We start from the raw sequence: 20068 nt of genomic DNA, 5'->3' as shown, positions 1-20068 counted from the left end.
CAGACCTGAGCTTTTCCTGCAATTTCTGGTTTCATTTTTGATTTACAACATCTGCAGATCTTTCAGTTTTTATATAGCAAAAATGAAGACTGATGTAATTTAGAAACTAAACTTCCTGGGTACGCACTTCTGCTCAGACAGTTGATCCATTTGAGACACACAATATAAACCTACGTTTATAAAACAGTCAATTTTGTGCACATTTTAGGGCCATTTGTGTTTTACATTCTAATTCAAATTCTTCACTACATAATCTCCCGAGGAACATCTTTACAAATATATTCGCTTATTCCCAAATGTAATCACAGTGACTAAGCACCTGAAACAAATAGGAGCTGATCAATAAGCATCAGCACATCCGCGATCTGAGACTGTCTACCAAAAGACTGTAGATCAATTGAAATTTTGAAAATGGAAAAAATAGATTTTGTTACGCAAGGGTATTGTATGCAATGGAGTCACAGCATGTCAATATAATTGGACTACACTCATCCTTTATCAGAGTAAATTACAGAACAAGGGATGAATAGTCTACTCCTGGTCTGACATATTTTTGTACTCCATTGCCACTTTTCGACTCTGATCTACTCTGTAACATGATTACCTTCCTTACTTGTCCTGTTGGCCCCAGAGACAGATGAAACATTGTGCTCAGGAATTTTATTTCTTACAGCTTCCAAAAAACATGTGACAATGTTAACATGTTTCTTATCATCTCTTTTAAAAATTGTAAAATTGATTGTAGGTATTACTGTCAAAGCCAGGGTTTGTTGTCCTCCCTTAGTCATCATTGAAATGCATAATCTGCAGGCAGTCAATACATGTAATATTTTGTAAATTCTACTTTGGAAATAGAACCAATCTGACTCAAGATTGGGATACAGACAGACTCTGACCTCACACCTTTAATGCATTGTCAGAGCTGAGATGTCACCTTTTGTTATAATACCTTAAGTTATCACAAGAAGGTGACTTAGAAGTAGTTCTGGGATTTACATATTAATGAAAACCTGCAACCTATTCAAAAAGAAGAAAGACTTAACAACAATCCAGGTTTGTTCAATATATCATTCCAGTTGCATGGCAATGTAAGCTTTTGCTATAAATTCTGCATCTTATGATCTTATACTCCACAACCACCTGATGAAGGAGCAGTGCACCGAAAGCTTGTTCTTCCAAATAAACCTGTTGGACTATAACCTGGTGTTGTGTGATTGTTAACTTAGTCCACCCCAGTCCAACACACTATTCTCATCATGTCCTTGAAATGAATGGCTTGCTGAGCTGTTTCAGAGGGCAATTAAATGTCAAACATTACTGTGGGTCTAGCGTACCTAGCCATACTGAGTAAACAGACTTCCTTTTCCAAACAGCATTGAATGGGTTTTTAGACCACACAAGCGGTGATAGTTTCATGATCATCACTTGTGAAAGGAGTTTTGTATTACAGATTTATTAATTGACTTTAAATTCGACCAGGTGTTTTGCTGGGATTTGTGACCAGAATATCAGCTTTTACCTTTAGACTACTAGCACAGTGACATTATCACAATGCCATTTTCTCCCTCATGCTTATACAGCCGAGGAATAAGGCATGAATTAAATATTGAGGAGCAAATGGTAACATCAGAAGAATTTAAGGTAACACATTTAAAGAACAAAAAGTTCAAAAGAAACATCCAACAGACTTTTAGATTACATTTTAAAGTCTCAGCACAAATTGTCTCTCCCATCCCACAGTTCTTTGTGCAAATTGTTGTTTTAGAACCAAACTTTTAATAATGCCCATTGCTGCAGGCCTTCTGCTGTGAATAGCACAAGAATGTTGGCTTTGCACTTCAACCATGCAGAATCAATATCAGTGGATTTGTAAAGCTCAATGTAAGATTGGAGATAAATTTATTCACTTTACCTGTTCAATGCTGGGTTTCTCAAAAGGTGGACTTCCTAATGGTCCTTCCACCACAGGATTCCCCATTTGTAAAATACATTTTCTCAAAAGCTGTAAATGTAATTAAAAATAAAGTGAATCTAGAGAGGAAAAAGAAGCATGAATTGGTATGAATAAGTAAAAAATGAGGTCTGCAGATGCTGGAGATCACAGCTGCAAATGTGTTGCTGGTCAAAGCACAGCAGGTTAGGCAGCATCTCAGGAATAGAGAATTCGACGTTTCGAGCATAAGCCCTTAGGGCTTATGCTCGAAACGTCGAATTCTCTATTCCTGAGATGCTGCCTAACCTGCTGTGCTTTGACCAGCAACACATTTGCAGCTGTGAATTGGTATGAAGACAGTTTATCCCTTTAGGTTAAAAATCACACAACACCAGTTTATAGTCCAACAGGTTTAATTGGAAGCACACTAGCTTTTGAAGCGGCACTCCAAAAGCTAGTGTGCTTCCAATTAAACCTGTTGGACTATAACCTGGTGTTGTGTGATTTTTAACTTTGTATACCCCAGTCCAACACCAGCATCTCCAAATCATATCCCTTTAGGAGGGTACTTTAGTGTCAGAGCAAATGTTAGATGTTCTGGGAAAATGTTATCAAAGGCCAGGGTGCAGCAAAAATGGGAAGGAAATAAATTGAAAAACACGACAGAACTTTAACTGGATGCAAATATCAAACAATGTTAAACACAGAGCCTTATACAATTGCAAATTCCATACGGTTACAAAAACTGGACAGTTCTAGGTACATCTAATCGCTCAGTTGATAACTACACTATTTATAGTCATACTGAAACAGGAAGATCCTTAGGTTTGATCTCAGGCCGTACAGCAGAAAGCAGGCACGACGTGAAACTAACAACATGTTTGGCTATAAATCCAGCTTGTAGCAACTGAAGTAGAAATGTTTTTAAACTAGCCACCCTATCTTATATAGGGAATGAAATGTTATTACATGCTACATATAATTCTAATGTTATGGCAAAAATGCATCAACATCATTTTTGGTTGTTTACATGTCAATTCAAACTTAATTATTCATAGCTGAAAAATGTGTTGCTGGAAAAGCAGGGCAGGTCAGGCAACATTCAAGGAGCAGGAGAATTATTCATAGTCAACTTTTGAAAAATAAACAACCTTTTGACGTACGGAACATTTTTTTTGATTTACAATGTAAACTAGTTTAGATTAGATTAGATTAGATTAGATTACAGTGTGGAAACAGGCCCTTCGGCCAAACTAGTCCACACTGACGCGTAACCCACCCATACCCCTACATTTACCCCTTACCTACCCACAGCCCTAACCTAACACTACAGGCAATTTAGCATGGCCAATTCACCTGACCTGCAAATCTTTGGATTGTGGGAGGAAACCGGAGCACCCGGAGGAAACCCACGCAGACACGGGGAGAACGTGCAAACTCCACACAGTCAGTCGCCTGAGGCAGGAATTGAACCCGGGTCTCTTGAAAAAAAGTAAACATTATCCATACTACCTTTGAACCAGTATTTGCTCCCTGTTCCTAACTAAGCATGCTTACCTGTCCCCACTTCAAATTCCATATTTCTATCTCTCAATTACTTCTACCTCAATCACATCCTCTTGGCTCATTCAAGCTGCACCACCTCACAGGCAACATAGAGACGCATTTCAATTTTAATACAGTTTTGTTCATCAATTGGGACAGTATGCAGTGTTCCAGAGGACAATAATGCATTTGCAAACAGTATGGTAATAGTCATGTGCACATAGGCCAGCTCTACAGGTAAAAGCATCAGGGGTAAATAAGGATGCCATAAGAGGCAAGACAATTCTAAAAGTAAATAAACATTTCAAGGAAGTTCGGCAAACTTTATTTTAACTGATACCTTATGAACCCAAAATCTTGATAAACAAGCAAATCTTATATGTAAAATATTGGAAGTTTGTGATGTCTGAGCAGTCAGTTGAGGATGCAAATGAGAAGGCTCTTTGCTGGTGAGTTTTATTTAAGACAAAGTTGCATTATTATTTAAGTGATTTATGCTGTAAGTAAAGTATAACAATGATGTGTATACCCTCTGCATTACATTTCTAGTACTGAGTGCATATTTTTACATTGGTTATGTGGACCTCTTGATCAACCGGAATATTTGATTAATCAGCACACTCCAGGTCCCATAGGGACTGGTTAATAAAAGGTTTGCTGCTATTTTAAAGGATTCATTTTCAGAGAATCATACCTGACAGACAAATATTCAATATAACCAACAAGTTTTATCACATAAGAGCAATCTGAATCTTCACAGTTACGTCCAGAAAAACTGTAGTGAAATTAAAATCTTTTTATAAATATACAAATGGAAAGTACAGATTAAGAAAAACCCAGAACAAAACGGTAGAGATAACAATACTACTTGCTATTCATATGCCATATGGGGAGGCGGCGGCATTGTAGCATTGTCAATTAACTAGCAGTTTGCTCTGGGGGCACAGGTAGATTCTAACCATGGCAGATGGTGAAATTTGAATTCAATTAATAAATCTGGAATTAAAAGCTGAAAAATGGTGATTATGAAACCACTGTTGTAACAACCCATCTGGTCCCTTTAAGGAAGGACTCTTAAGTGACCTAGCAAGTCACCTAAGTCTGATAAAAAAAATGAAACTGGACAGACCACCTGGCATTTATTATTGTTACATGTACGGACATACAGTGAAAATTATGGGTTTGCATACTATCCAGACAAATCATACTTACATATTTACATCAGCTTAATAAAACAGAATGCAGAATATAGTATTACAGCTATAAAGAAGGTACAGAGAAAGATCAACTCTAATATATGAGAGGTTCATTCATAAGTCTGATAACAGCAGGGAAGTAATGTTTTCAAACTTTTGTATCTTCTGCCTGACAGAAGAGAGTGGAAGAAAGTATAACCAGGGTGGGAACGCTCTTTGATTACGTTGGCTGCTTTGCTGAGTCATGTTGGAGTCAATGGAAGGAAGGTTGGTCTCATGATGGACTGGGTTGTGTTCACAATTCTCTGTACTTTCTTGAAGTCTTGGGCAGAGAAGTTGCAATCCCAGCTGTATGCATCTAGATAGGATGCTTTCTATAGGGCATCTATAAAAATTGGTCAGAGTCCTTGTGGACATGCTGAATTTCCTTATCCTTTTGAGGAAATAGAAGCGTTGGGTGTGCTTTCTTGACTGTTGGCATGAATGGACCAGGATGGATTGTTCGAGGAGAAAGTGAGAACTGCAGATGCTGGAGATCAGAGCTGAAAATGTGCTGCTGGAAAAGCACAGCAGGTCAGGCAGCATCCAAGAAACAGGAGAATCGACGTTTTGGGCATGAGCCCTTCCTGAAGAAGGGCTCATGCCCGAAACGTCGATTCTCCTGTTCCTTGGATGCTACCTGACCTGCTGTGCTTTTCCAACAACACACTTGCAGGATGGATTGTTGGTGATATTTACTCCTAGGAACTCAATCACCTCCACCTCAGCACTAGTGATACAGACAAGGGTGTGTCCACCACTCCACTTCCTAAAGTCAATCATCAGTTCGGTGGCTCAGTGGTTAGCACTGCTGCCTCACAGCACCTGGGACCCGGGTTTGATTCCAACTTCGGGCAGCTGTCTGTGTGGAGTTTTCACATTCTCCCCATATCTCACAGCACCTGGGACCCGGGTTTGATTCCAACTTCGGGCAGCTGTCTGTGTGGAGTTTTCACATTCTCCCCATATCTGTGTGGGTTTCCTCCAGGTGCTCTGGTTTCCTCCCACAATCCAAAAGATGCGTAGGTTAGGTGAATTGGCCATGCTAAATTGCCCATAGTATTAGGTGCATTAGTCAGGGGTAAATAGGTCTGGGTGGGCTACTCTTCAGAGGGTCGGTGTGGACTTGTTGGGCCAAAGGGCATGTTTCCACATTGTAGGGAATCTAATCATTTTGCTGACATTGATGGAGAGATTGTTGTCATTACTACTAAGTTTTCCTGTACTCCTCCTCGTCGTTGTTTGAGATCCGATCCACTATGGTGGGATCATTAGCAAATCTGTAAATGGAGTCAGACCTGAATTTGGCCACACATCATCATGAATATATAAAGGAGTTATAGTAAGGAGTTGGGTACACAGTCTTGCATAGCATCGGTGTTGAGGATAATTGTGAAGGAATTTTGTCACCGCTCTTTACTGATTGTGGACTGTGGGTCAAGAAGTTGAGGATGCAATTGCAAAGGGTGGAGCAGAGTCCTAGGTCTGAGAGTTTGGGGAGGAGTTTTGTTGGAATTATAGTGTTGAAGGTGGAGCAAAAATCAATAAATAGGCATCTGATGTAAATGTCCTTGTTATCTAGATATTCCTGGGTTGAGTGTAGGGCCAGAGAGATGGCATCTGCCATGGATCTATTGTGATGGTAGGTGAATGGTAGCGGATCAAGGCAATCTGAGAGGTATTTATCTCGGTATTGTAAATAACAATGGTACACAAGGCCCAATCAACCCTGCAAAATTGTCCTTATTAATATCTGGTGTTTGCATCAATATTGGGGTAGTTGTCCCATAAATCAGCGAGTAAAAAGTGAGGACTGCAGATGCTAGAGATCAGAGCTGAAAATGTGTTGCTGGTTAAAGCACAGCAGGTCAGGCAGCATCCAAGGAACAGGAAATTCGACGTTTCGGGCTAGAGCCCTTCACCAGGAATGAGGAGAGTGTGCCAGACAGGCTAAGATCTGGCACACTCTCCTCATTCCTAATGAAGGGCTCTGGCCCGAAACGTCGAATTTCCTGTTCCTTGAGTGTCCCATAAATCAGTCAAGCAACTGTCATTTTCACAGAATCATACCTTGCAGACACCACCATCACCATCCCTGGACAGGTCAGACAACCCAGAGGTAGTGGCACAACAATATGCAGTGAGGAAGGAGTTACCCTGGGAGTCTTTAACATTGACTCATGGCACGTTTCACCCAACACGTCAAACCTCATGCTGATTACAACTTATCACATACCCATCAACTGTTGAATTAGTTCTCCTCCATGGTGGAAGACGTATTGAGGTTGGAAAGGACACAAAATGTGCTCCACGTAGGAGATTTCAATCTCCATCATCAACAATGATTCATTAACACCACGACTGAGACACAAAGGACATAGATAACAGATTGGGCCCTTCGTAAGCAATGAGGGAACCAAAAAGAGAAAGGACATTTCCACTGCGTGGCACCATGCTGAATGGGGTAATTTTCAAATAGTTTAAACAACTCAAAACGTGACACCCATGAGGTGCTGTGAGCCATCAGCAGCATATATATATTCAACCCATAATGTGCAAACTCATTGCTCACCATATTTCCACTCTACTATTACCACCAAGCAAGGGGACCAATAATGGATGAATAAAGTATGGAGGAGCCAGGAGTAGCAACATGCATATCTAAAAATGAGGTGCCATCCTGGTCAAACTGTATGTATGATAAGCAGTGTAAGCAGCACTGCGCGGATTAAGTTAAGGGATCCAATAACCAATGAATCAGAGCTAAGCTCTCCAGCCTTGCCACATTCAATGACAAATGGTGGTAGACAAGAAGAGAAAGCTTAACAAATATCCCCATTCTCAATGATTGCGGAGCCCAGCATGAGTGCAATGGGCAAGGCTGAAGCATATGCTGCAACCTTCAGCCAGATGTGTCAAGCTAACAGTGCATTTCAGCTTCCTCCTATGATCCCTGGCATTACAGATTCTAGTTTTCAGACAATTCAACTCACTCCACATGAAATCAAGGAACAGCTAAAGGCACTGGATATCGCAAATGCTACAGGAACTGACATTATCCCAGCAATAATTCTGAAGGCTTGAGCTCCAGTTACAACGCTAGCATTTACCCAGTAACATGGAAAGTTGACCCAGTGTGCCCTGGATACAAAACGCAGGACAATTAATACCCCCATCAGTCCACTTTCAATGATCAGCAAAGTGACAGCTGGGATCACTGACAATTCTGTCAAGAAGCTAACGATACCTGCTCACTGATGTTACATTGTGTTCTGTCCATTGGTTTAACGAATGGCTACTGATGATTTCCTTGATTTTTCATCCTGAAATCTAGCCTGACCCACAAAGCTTGTCACAACGCCAGAATCAAAGAGGTCAGTAAATTAATAGTTATCTTTGACATGGGTTATGGATACAAATCGGTGTGTTTTATAAGGTATTGGGTACTTGAGGGATTTCTTTTCAAAGACTTTGACCAGCCTTTCATACATGGGGAGTTTTTTTTCATGATGTACAAAAGCTATAATATTTAGTTATTTATTTATTATCATCTCCATGCTGCTCTTGAAGCCTGCAGATAATGGATGCTATGTATGTTGACTTAGATGGTGAAAGGGCAAGAAGTGGATGGGAAAAGTCATTTTGGCATTAAGTCGGCATGGAAGTGATAAGTGCCATGGGTTGGATGGAGGCAAGAGCTGACATGGATGAGGTATGGGGAGTGATGGGAAAGGTTACTTCTAAGCTGCACAGCTATTCTGAGGTCCCGTGCACACGGGTCATATTGGTGTAGGAACACCTCGACTTCCAAGTGCACAAGTTGCTGCATATTCAGAGGTGTACGCACCAAAGAAATCTTGAAGGACAACTGGTATTGGGGGGTTGGTGATATGTTGTGAGAGATAAGATTAGAAGGCCTAACACTGAACAAAAAACTGTGATCAACAACATGGGCCTTTTTAGCAACCCGTCTTAGCACCCAGCAACCTTTCCAAACCGCATCTGAAGGGAAGTGGGCTCACCTCAATCCTGTACCTGCACGACAGAGCAAACATCAGGTCTGAAGGGGCATTTTCTCCAAACCTGGATTTAGCAAATTGAGAAGTTTCCCAACCTTCGTGCCTTTCTTTAGAGCAAACATCTGACACCAAGTGCCAAGGATTTCTTTTTTAAAAGGCAAGAAAAATAAGGTTCTGAAATGCTATCTGATTGCACCAGTCATAGAAGATTTTACATTTGGTGATCACAAATGAAATCAATTCAAAAGTTGGTGCAATTTTGAATGCAATTTACATCTGATTTGATGACTGCATCCGAAGTGGAAAGCCTAACCCATGCACTCTGACTTTAAATTAGAGTTATGGGTGACAGGTCATAAATACATTTAACCATTCTGCAGATAACTATGTATACTAATACTGTGACTAATTACAGTGTATTGCAGTTGATTTCAAGTTTAATTTGTGAATATTTGGTTCCATGAAGCTACAGCAGAGCTGGCAATAACTGAAGGAGAAATTAAATACATGTCGCAAAGGTCAGTACCAAAAACATATTGTTGGTGAGCATGTTGCTCGCCCTCAAGCACCTCTAAGAGTTCTATTTAGCGGAGCTTATTTGACAATTTGTACTGAAACATTTTTAAAATCAATAACTGTTATCTGAGTAAAGGTTTCATTAGAATGTGGTACCTTTTTAATTGTCAAAGATTTAAAAAGATTAGGACTATTGGAAAATTATCTACCCTTATACTTACTTTGAACAGGTAAAAATAAACTTGCTTTGTGTCTGCATCTTCTTCTTTGTGGACACAGGTAAATAAGTACTCCACATCTAGTACTATTCCAAGCAGCCTGTTCATTTCTTCTTCGGATACATTTTCCAAATTGGAAACATGATCAGCTGATAAACACAACAGAACAACATTTGTTTTTGGTTCCTCATTTCGATTTTAACAGGATTTCACTTCCCTTTGGGTAAACAAAGAAATTGCAGCATTGGGTTCAAAAAATCCCACACAACACCATTAAGAAAAGAAGTCACAAGGCCAACCAACCCAATAAGGAATATGAAGCAGCTCACAATAATTTCCTGGTCACACAACTTTGAAACATAGATTTGCAAACACACCGCACACTTAAACTCTTGAGTTTCCTGCCAAATGACTTCACCAATGTAAGTCAAGTAGGCTTACAAATGTAATTGGCAAGGTGCAAACAAATGAGAAGAATCAGCAATAATAGGATTTTCCCCTCAACAAAAGTGCTAAAAAAGAAACAGTTGGTGAGTGATCGAAACAGGCTAGAAAACAGTCTGAATTAAGTTATGAAATCAACAGCAGGTATTTGTCATTCCATTGCCACCCGGATTTTTGTTGGTAGCAGGAGCAAAACTCTGACAGGATAGAGAATCTTTGGATTATTTGTAACACTCAAAAGCTGGTGAAAGCAGTCCTTGAATATTTTTAAAAGAGTTAAATTCTTGTTAAGGAAGGGGACGCAAACTCATTGAGGTAGGCATGAGTATGGAGTAATCAGATTAGATATGACCTTATTGAATGATACAGCAGGCTCGAGGAATAAGTACCTTACTTCTATTGCTAATTTATCAGCTTGTACACAAACTCTAACATGGCAGGCCTATGATAATTATCCAAATCTGGTGCTGGAAACAGATAGAAGGTTTGTTACTTTTTAAAGGGAGCATATGGACAAACTTCAGGAGAATTCTGAACGTTGAATCTCTAGCATGCTGATGGAAACTGAGGGAGGATAGGACTTCAGGTGAACTTGTAGATAGATGAGCATTTTGAGGGCCTACATATTTTCAAGATAAACCCCTTTTATTTTCCTTTCTAGTAGTTTTCTTTTTGTTCCCAGCTAGTGTTTAAACTTCCATCAGCCTTAATCAGGTTTAAATATTTTTTGAATTGATTTAATATTGTCACATACTGAAATACAGTATTTTGTGTACTATCTAGACAAAACATATCTTACGTAAATATGTAAAGGTAATAAAACAGAATGCAAAATACGGTACTGCTATCTTTACTGGCAACGGATTTGCTATTCTGAACATTTTGAGGTGTTTAGAGGAAGAGAGGACTTGTGCAAGGAGGTCCATCAGGTAGGATGACAATATTTTCTTAGCCTTGTCAACAATAGTGTTGCTGAGGCAGATGACTCCTCTTCACAATGTGATGTGTGACAGCAGACTGACTGATTAACTGCACACCTTGAGCTACAAATACTCATCTAAATCATATGCTGGATAATTCTTATTTTTTTCCCACAGAGGCCTACTAATTAAAATTATATGGTCCTACATTCCAGGGTAAATAGGATCCAATGTTGCCTATTTGGCCATGCCTACCAAATGCCACTGTACATTAACGTTAGTTTTGGTGGACCTAACAAGACACAAGCCTTTTCAGAAAAAGATCAGTAGAGAGTAAGAAGCCATCTGCGGCAGGATACCAGCAACTACCACGGATTCGTGTATGTGCAGATACAATAAGTCAAATGTAACCTCTAAATTTACTGGGCACTCTTGCATATTCTGCAGTATTAACTCAAGGATTAGTGCTGTTTAATGACAAAGAGGAAAATTTTTCTTGCAATGGGCATAGGATCAGCTTAATTTTAGCAGACACTGGGCTCCATTATTGTTCATCTAGATATTCATAGCTGTCCCTACAGATGCCCTCCTTACGTCCTTGCTGATCATTTCTCAATGCTAGTAATAGTAAAGGATTGTGATAGGCTAAGACAAATTTTAACACTCTTGATTTAAAAAGTATGCTTGCTCCTTGTGATTCTTCACTTCAAACATGAATTGTAACTAAATCATGTCTCAGATTTTGCAAATAAAATTAGACATGAAGACATCTGTTGGCACTTGAGATTTTGGGATCTTCAATGAATGAGTTTTATTGATTATTTATCTGCCTTTCTTCTCCTATCCCAGATTAAGTATTTTGTTATCACAAGAATGTCATATAGCGAAGAACAAAATAAAAGATGGAGTTTCACTCAATATTAGAGGAAGCAACTATTTCAACCTAGTAAATCTTCAGTAGTTGGAGTTAGATCTCAACAAAAGAAAGTGGTTGTGATTGTTGACAGTCAGTCATCTCAGCTCTGGATTATTCTGGAGTTCCTTAGGGTAGTGGCTCAACCATCTTCAGCTGCTTTACTAATGACCTTCCCTCAATCATAAGGCCAAATGTGGGAAGGTTGCTTACTTTTGAGAAACAATTAATTTACAGGGTCCCAGTCTCTGGGGGAAGTAGTACCTATGGTCGTACTAGTGTAAAACACTTAATCTTGTTTGAGCTTGGAACATAAGCAGTCTCAGAAATTGTTCATACTTGAATGGGAGACCACCTGGGAATACCAGGTACAGTTGTGATGGTGTCCCTACCTCTGAGCCGGTTTCAAGTATTATCTCTTTCAGAGGTGTATAATAGTATCTCTGAAAGGGTTAATTGGAAAATATCTAGTAATTTGCCCACTGAATAAAAGTTTGGTAAAATGTCTACGAAGATAGCTGAACAGTGAAGTAAATTTTCCCTTTGTGAGTAACATTGCGAAAACTTTCTCTTGGTATTAATGAATGAAGCAGTGCTAAGTTGAATTCTCAGACTATTTGAATTAAACAACTTTGAATTAAAATAGTAATCTGTGTTTTTCACCTTGAACCAGAAAGTGAGTGGGGGAAAGCTCTATACTTACTGAGTGTATGGTTACAGCTCCGACACAGTTCTGTAAGACTGACAGTTGTCTGCTGGAGGCTTACTCTTGGAGGAGTTGGAGGGGGCTTTGGATTTTTCCAGCCATTGCACTTGCATGATTCTTCAGCCTAATAGGATTAGGAGCACATTACAATCACATGATAAAAACAGAACATCCTTTGTAGTGAATAACTTTCGCATATATCATTAATATTCACTGATTCAAGTTCTGCAGTCCTGTCATAAATTGATGAATGGTCGTAGGCAACTGAATAATTCACTGGGGGAGACATCCAGAACACCCCCATCCTTAATGATGGGGAACTTAGGCTGCAAAAGGTAAAAGACAAGGCTAAAACATTTGCAACAATTTTCAGCCAGAAGTGTCAAGAGAATGATCTAAATTGGCCTCGTCTGGAGGTACCCAGCATCACAGATGGCAATCTTCAACCACACTGATTCTCTACATGTGATACCAAGAAATAACTGAAGGCACTGGATACTTCAAAGGCTTTGGAAATAGACAACAGTCCAGATATAGTATTGAAACTTTGAGCTCTAGAACACCCCTAGTGAATATGCCCGTGTATAGCAATAACATTGGCATCTACCTGTCAACCTGGAAACCTGCCCAGATATTACTATGCATAGAAAACAAGACAAATCCAACCCAAAAAACTGTCATTCCACCAGTCTACTCTTGATCATCATTAGAAGGACAGAAGGGATCATCAACAGTGCAGCATACACTTGGGAATTACTTGCTCACTGACACTGTTTGGGTTTCTCCTGGACAACTCAAATCCCGACCTCATTACAGGCTTGTTTTAAACATGGACAAACCAGCTGAACACCAGGGAAGTGTAAGCAACTGCCCTTGATATCAAGGCAGCATTTCACTGATGTGGTATCAAGAAGCCCTAGCAAACTTAAGAACCAATGGGAATCGGGGAAATTCTCCAGTAGTTAGAGTTAGACCTGAACAAAATAAAATGCTGTGATTGTTGACGGTCAGTCATCTCAGCTCCAGAGTATTCTGGAGCTCTTCAGGGTAGTGGTCCACCTGTCTTCAGTTGCTTCAGCAATGACCTCCCCTCCATCATAAAGGTCAAACATGGGAAGGTTTGCTTATTTTTGGGAAACAATGAATTTACAGTTAGTGAATGGCAACTTCACTCAACTCAGATCTATTGAAAGCAGGTACAACAGTTCATGTCTGGGTTGTTGTGTCTGAGGCTGTGCAACTTTATCATGCTGAAGGTGATGTTCCCCCCCCACTCAATGTCCTCAGTTTCCGCCTTGAAAGGCTGCTCTCATTCTTTCAGCTCCTTAGCATCCAAGATATTGCCTCACTATCTGTTTTGGTTGTGCAAGGCACAACATTCAAGCATTAAGGCTAATCAAAACTGATCCAAGCAATGGAACTTCATCTTTATCTGGCGTACCACCTGCAGCACAATGGTCCTGGTTGAACAAAAGGATACACTGCGTCTACGTTTGGCCTCAGAGAGTGGCATAACCAAATCATCAGCAATGCTTGCAAAGGGTAGCCCTCATCTTTCACCAGTCTTTCTCATGAGGCACCAGGCTTTTAAAGTCAAGCAGAAATCCAAGAATTATCAAAGAAACAGACATCATGACAAATTCCAGGGTGCCTGCTACTACGTGCTACCAATGAAACAAAGTGTACATTGGCTGAATGAAGTTCTTTTCTAATGATGAAGACTGCCACATTGAGATGGTGCTCTTAAAATAGCAGACTGCATGTGGGGAAGCCAGCTAAGTTGGCAAAGTCGACTGCCCAGGTTGCAGCACTGACCTCATCATGAGGAAACAAGAAGGGTGCGTTCTTGCAAAAATAACTTCAGTAATATCACTAACATATCTGTAGTTTCAGATTTGTGATACCATACAAGCAGTGGCTGCTTCAAAGAAGTCAGTAGCGTGACAGCCACTGGGATAGGATGGCCACACAATCTATCAGCAGCATGTCTTGATCCAGCATAATTCTGTGATAGTGACTTTGAACATCCTTATCCAATGTTGGCACCACCTCTTGTTTATCTGGAGGAAACAGCACAGATAACTGTGAACCCTTTCAAGTTTCACAACATCCTACCTTTGGGAGGAGACCTGAATTCCAAAAGTGGCCTAATTAATGTCTTGTACAGCTGCAACATGACCTCCCAATTCCTGTACTCAATGCTCTGATGACCAATAAAAAGGAACGCATACCAAACATCTTCTTCACTATCATACCTACCAGTGACACCACTTGAAGGAACTGTGAACCCACACTCCAAAGTTTCTTTGTGCAGCAACACTCCCAAGGACCTTACCATTAAGTGTACAAGTCCTGTCTTGATCTGCCTTTCCAAAGTGCAGCATCTCACATTTATCTAAATTAAACTCCACCTGCCACTCCTTGGCCCATCTGGTGAAGATCCCGTTATAATCTGAGGCAACCTTCTTCACAGTCCACTACATCTCCAATTTTGCTGTCATCTACAAACTTACTAACTTTACCTGCTATGTTCACATCAATCATTTATATAAATGAAGAAAAGCAGCGGACCTAGCACCAATCCTTGCGGCACACCACTGGTCACAAGCCTCCAGTCTGAGAAGTAATCCTCCACCATGACCCTCTGTCTTCTACCTTTGAGCCAGTTCTGTATCCAAAGGGCTAATTCTCTCTGTATTCCATGTGCTCTAACCTTGCAAACCAGTCTACCATGAGGAACCTTGTCAAATACTTCACTGAAGTCAATATAGATCACATCCACCTCTCTGCCCTCATTAATCCTCTTTGTTACTTCAAAAAACTCAGTCAAGTTCGTGAGACATAATTTCTCATCCACAAGGAGAAAGTGAGGACTGCAGATGCTGGAGATCAGAGCTGAAAATGTGTTGCTGGAAAAGCACAGCAGGCCAGGCAGCATCCAAGGAGCAGGAGAGTCGATGTTTCGGGCATGAGCCCTTCTTCAGGATTCCAGCAATACATTTTCAATTCTCATCCACAAAGCCGTGCTGACTATCCTTAATCAGTCCTTGCCTTTCCAAACACATGTAAATCCTGTCCCTCAGGATTCCCTCCAACAATTTGACATCCACTAACGCCAGGCTCACTGGCATATACCTCGCTGGTTTTTCCTTACTATCTTTCTTAAACAGAGGCATCACATTAGCCAACCTCCAGTTTTCCAGCACCTCACCTGCGGCTACTGGGGACAAAAATATCTCAGCTAGGGGCCCAGCAATCACTTCTCTACTTTCCCACAGAGTTCCAGGGTACACTTGATGAGGTCCTGGGGATTATATGTTTTAAGATATCCAGCACCTCCTCCTTTGTAATTTGGATACCTTTCAAGATGTCATCATCTATTTCCACATTCTATATTTTCCATGTCCTTCTCTATAGTAAACACTGACGCAAAATACTCGTCTAGTATCTCCTCCATCTCCTGCAGTTCCACACACAGGCTGTCTTGCTGATCCTGGAGGGGCCCTATTCTCTCCCTAGTTACCCATTAGTCATTAATGTACAGTAGTCCCCCTGTACCAGCGGGCAATACATTCCAAGTCCTACTGCGGAAGCCCGAAACCATGGATAGGTGCGAACCTATTCATTTAAATGGGAAACATAACTTCTCGGCGGCCTCCAGGTCACTAGTCTGGAACATTTCCTTTTATATGTTCAGGCCGCGGTAAACCGCGGGTAACTAAAACCGCAGTAACTGGACCTGCAGATATGGGGGTCGCCTTGTATTTACAAAATCCCTTAGCATTCTCCATAACCTTATTATCTCATGTCCCTTTTTTGCCTTCCCTATTTCCCTCTTAAATATATTCCTACTGTTTTATACTTGAAGAATTCACTTGATCTCTGCTATCCATACCTGTCATACGCTTCCTTCTTTTTCTTGACCAAAATCTCAATTTTGCTAATAATCCAGCATTCCCTGCACCTACCCGTCTTGCCTTTCATCCTAACAGGAACATAATGTTTCTGGATTCTCATTACCTCATTTTTGAAGGTTTCCCATTTTCCAGCTGTCCCTTTACCTGCGAACATCTGCCCCTAAAAACGTCTGAAAGTTCTTGGATAATACCATCAAGACTGGCCTTACTCAAATTTTGAATTTTAACTCTTAGATTCAGTCTATCCTTTTCCATCACTATTTTAAAACTAATAGAATTATGGTTGCTGGCCCCAAAGTGCTCCCCTACTGACACCTCAGTCACTTGCTCCACTTTATTTCCCAAGAGTAGGTGAAGTTTTGCACCTTCTCCAATAGGTACATCCACAGACTGAATCAAAAAATGTTAACTTAACAAATTCCTCCCCATCTAAACCCTAAACAATGGGGCAGTCCCAGTTTATGCTCGGAAAGTTAAATTCCCCTACTATAATCACCCTATTAGTGAGTTTCGAGAAGGTCCATAACCACCTTATTATTCTTACAAATAACTGACATCGACTTACAAATAACTGACATCGCCTTACAAATTTGTTTCTCAGTTTCCTGCTGACTATTGAGGGGGTCTGCCATACAATCTCAATAAGGTGATCATCCCTTTCTTATTTCTCAGTTCCACCCAAATAACTTCTCTGGATGTATTCCTAGGAATATCCTCCCTAGATAAAGCCAGAATATTATCCCTGATCAAAAACGCCACTCCCTCTCTTACCCCCCACTTTCCATCCCTCCTGTAGCACTTGTATCCTGGATTATTAAGCTGCCAGTTCTGTCCATCCCTGAGCCATGTTTCTGTAATTGCTATGGTATCCCAGTCCCATATTCCTAACCATGTCCTGTGTTCACCCACCTTCTCTGTTAGGCCTCTTGCATTGAAATAAATGCAGTTCAATTTGTCAGTCCTACTTTGGTTGAAGAACATTCACCGTGTTTGCCACACAAGCTGTAGGCACAAAATCAATGTGGCAATGTGCTATAACAGCAAAGTGTCCATCCCTGTTCTGAACATGACTCTGGATATTTGTCCTCAGCACAACATGCCAAGGTTATCTATTCCTATCAGTTTTTTTAAAATGTATTCATTTTTGTGGGATGTGGGCATCACCGGTCAACATTTTTGCCCATTCCTAACTTTTGACTTTTAGGATCTTTGTAGAAACATGATAATTGTCCTTTCCATCCCCTGAACTAACCTCTCCATCATTCCATGGGAGAACCTGGGACCTCACTCTCAGGACTGCTGCTCCTTTGGTACTTTTTAAAGAATATATGCAGGCAGGCTGTAACGTGCACTAGCCTCGCCTGTAATTGGACCTAGTGCTGTACGTGCAGCTACTCAGTTGGGCTTGGCTACATGCCACAATCGTTCAGATGAGCATTTAGACTGAAGTTTGCATCACTTCAATTGGGTTCCTGAGCCAAAGGAAGGATCACATTAAGTTATTTGACCAGAGTTCAATGTTTAGTTCCATTTGTCTTTTGAAGGGAAATTTGCAATGTTGCAACTATGCCATTGGCAGTTCATTGGTACTAAAAGTCAAACACAACTTTAAAAAAAACTCAATGGGTACTGTAAATATTATCAATCTAACACCAAGACTTCGCACATCAGCATGTGAGAAAATTACAGGAATGCCACATTACAGCCATAAAGCCTGTCATTGAATTTTAGAAAGTGACACAGCATGTAGCGATCCTAACATTGTTTACAACACACAAGTGCCAGATACCGAAACAAACCCGCCCCCTATTGCAAAACAAGCCGACCTGACACGAATACAGTCAAAACAAAATTAATTCTGACATGTCACTACATCGGAGAGGAGCCTGTTTGAAAGGCACTTTAGTTTGTTTGCAGGGGATTCCCGGCCCCGCGTTTCCCCCCCCCCCCCCCCAGCTCAGATCAGCAGGTTGCCCTCAGTACCTTGCAGGCGGAATAAACGCCGAGTTTTTCCAGTTTCTTTGTCCGGGGGTAGTTGCGGAGCTGCGCCTTCCTCAGCGCAATCCTCTCCCGCTGCTGCTGCTGTTGTTGCTGCTGACTCCCCGCGGCGGCGGCGGATCGGCCGCTCTCTGCAACCGCGGTGCAGCTGACAACCGGCAAAGCCAGCGACACCGTCACAGGAGGCACCGAGTCAGAGGAGGCGACACACACCGCCGGCGATCCCTGCTGCAACCCGCCTAGCCCTCCACCTCCACCACCGCCGCCGCCGCCGCTCTCCGCCATGGCTCCCAGCAGCTCTGTACGTGCACAGCACTGTTGTGCAGTTTTTTAAGGAAGTGATCCGGGCTGGAATGGTGACCACAGCGGTGGTGATGGTGGTGGCAGCTCACTCATTGCCCTGCCTCCCTGTACACTCTGTAGTCCAGAGCGTTGAGCAGCACCCCGCCAGGGGCGGTACAGAGCACAAACTGACACAGTTGTTGGCTGATTTTTTTTGTTCAATTCACTTCAAATGAGAGAAAAAAAGCAACATGTCGAAAGAAAATTTATGGCTGCATACTGGAAACACCAATGCAATGACAATCAAAGGATAAGTTAACAAGCAATGCAATTAAACATTTCTTTACATACACCTCCAAGCGATCAACCTGCGTAAAACTGGTATAAATTGCCAGCAGTGAATATAACTTTACTGGAAAGGGTTTTATTTTGTTTTGCTTGTATTAGTTCAATATAAGGCGCTTTTTAAAGGCTGGTTATACCAAACACGTTAAGCTACTGCGTTCAATTGGCATCGTTCAGTACTGCATCAGGATTAAACGAACAATAACACAAAAGCAAAAGACGGTGGACGCTGCAGATTTGACTTTTAGAAAACAGGAAGTGCTGGGAAAACTCAGGAGGTTTTGCAGAGAAACAGAGTCAACGTTTAGACATGTAAAATTTTTTCAGCAAAAAAAGTTTCAAACTGGAAGTTTTGTGAGACTACGGAACAACTGGACATAATGCAAAATGGAATTCAAAATGTATCCCAGCAGTTCAATTGAATGCCTGGATCATTTTTAATTTCTATACTATCAGGACAGTACCAACTGCCTCGTTTGTTTTTCACTATCACTAAATGTTATTTAGTTTCCGATTTTCAAAGGAATTGTTTCCAAATGTATGGTTTCTCTAGTCAAATAATATGGAGCAGCAATATATATATATAGATTTTTTTTAAAAAATTGAAAATGACATTGATAAAGCTACATTTTGTGCCCTGTCCCAGTTATCTCAGTAAGTAGCTTTTATTGCTGAGTAATGTGCTCAGCAATGAAAATCAACTTTGGAGGCACATGTAAATTAAACCAGACGGGAGTTCTACTTTAGTGGCTGGATTATGAGTGGGATGGAGATAGATTAGGAGGCAAGAATATCAGCAATTTCTCATATTAATCTCACAGAGAGGGATTTACAACCATGACTACATGCCATCATATCTAGCACCTGCACCTCTACAATGATGACCCAGTAGCTGTAGTCGCACTTATTTCTAAACGTTTTTAAGCTTAGAGGACGCCTTCATTTCGAGGCATTGTGATGATTCCTACATGCATTGGAAAGCCATCTCTAGCAATGGTGGCCAGATAATGGTATAGGTCTCATATATTCTTCAGTTCAAGACTCCCATATAGTCCCTATGTCAATACCTAACATCTA

At 40.9% G+C, this 20068-nt stretch overlaps 1 protein-coding gene across 2 annotated transcripts in view; it reads right to left on the bottom strand.

Annotated features, from left to right (window-relative positions):
• kat2b (K(lysine) acetyltransferase 2B) overlaps positions 1-18768 on the bottom strand; it is a 100222-nt gene extending 81454 nt beyond the window's left edge. For both annotated transcript variants that reach the window (XM_060824904.1, XM_060824903.1), the window contains exons 1-4: positions 18350-18768; positions 12447-12573; positions 9470-9615; positions 1913-2002 (exon numbers count right to left, since the gene is read on the bottom strand). In XM_060824904.1, the coding sequence (XP_060680887.1) occupies positions 1913-2002; positions 9470-9615; positions 12447-12573; positions 18350-18649 (663 nt within the window). In that variant the 5' untranslated portion in view covers positions 18650-18768. The remainder of the gene's footprint in view (positions 1-1912; positions 2003-9469; positions 9616-12446; positions 12574-18349) is intronic.
• Between the last annotated feature and the right edge of the window lie 1300 nt (positions 18769-20068).

This window comes from Hemiscyllium ocellatum, chromosome 5 (assembly GCF_020745735.1).
Source record: "Hemiscyllium ocellatum isolate sHemOce1 chromosome 5, sHemOce1.pat.X.cur, whole genome shotgun sequence".
Classification (NCBI taxonomy): Eukaryota; Metazoa; Chordata; class Chondrichthyes; order Orectolobiformes; family Hemiscylliidae; genus Hemiscyllium; species Hemiscyllium ocellatum.
This window is presented reverse-complemented; position numbering and strand designations above follow the sequence as displayed.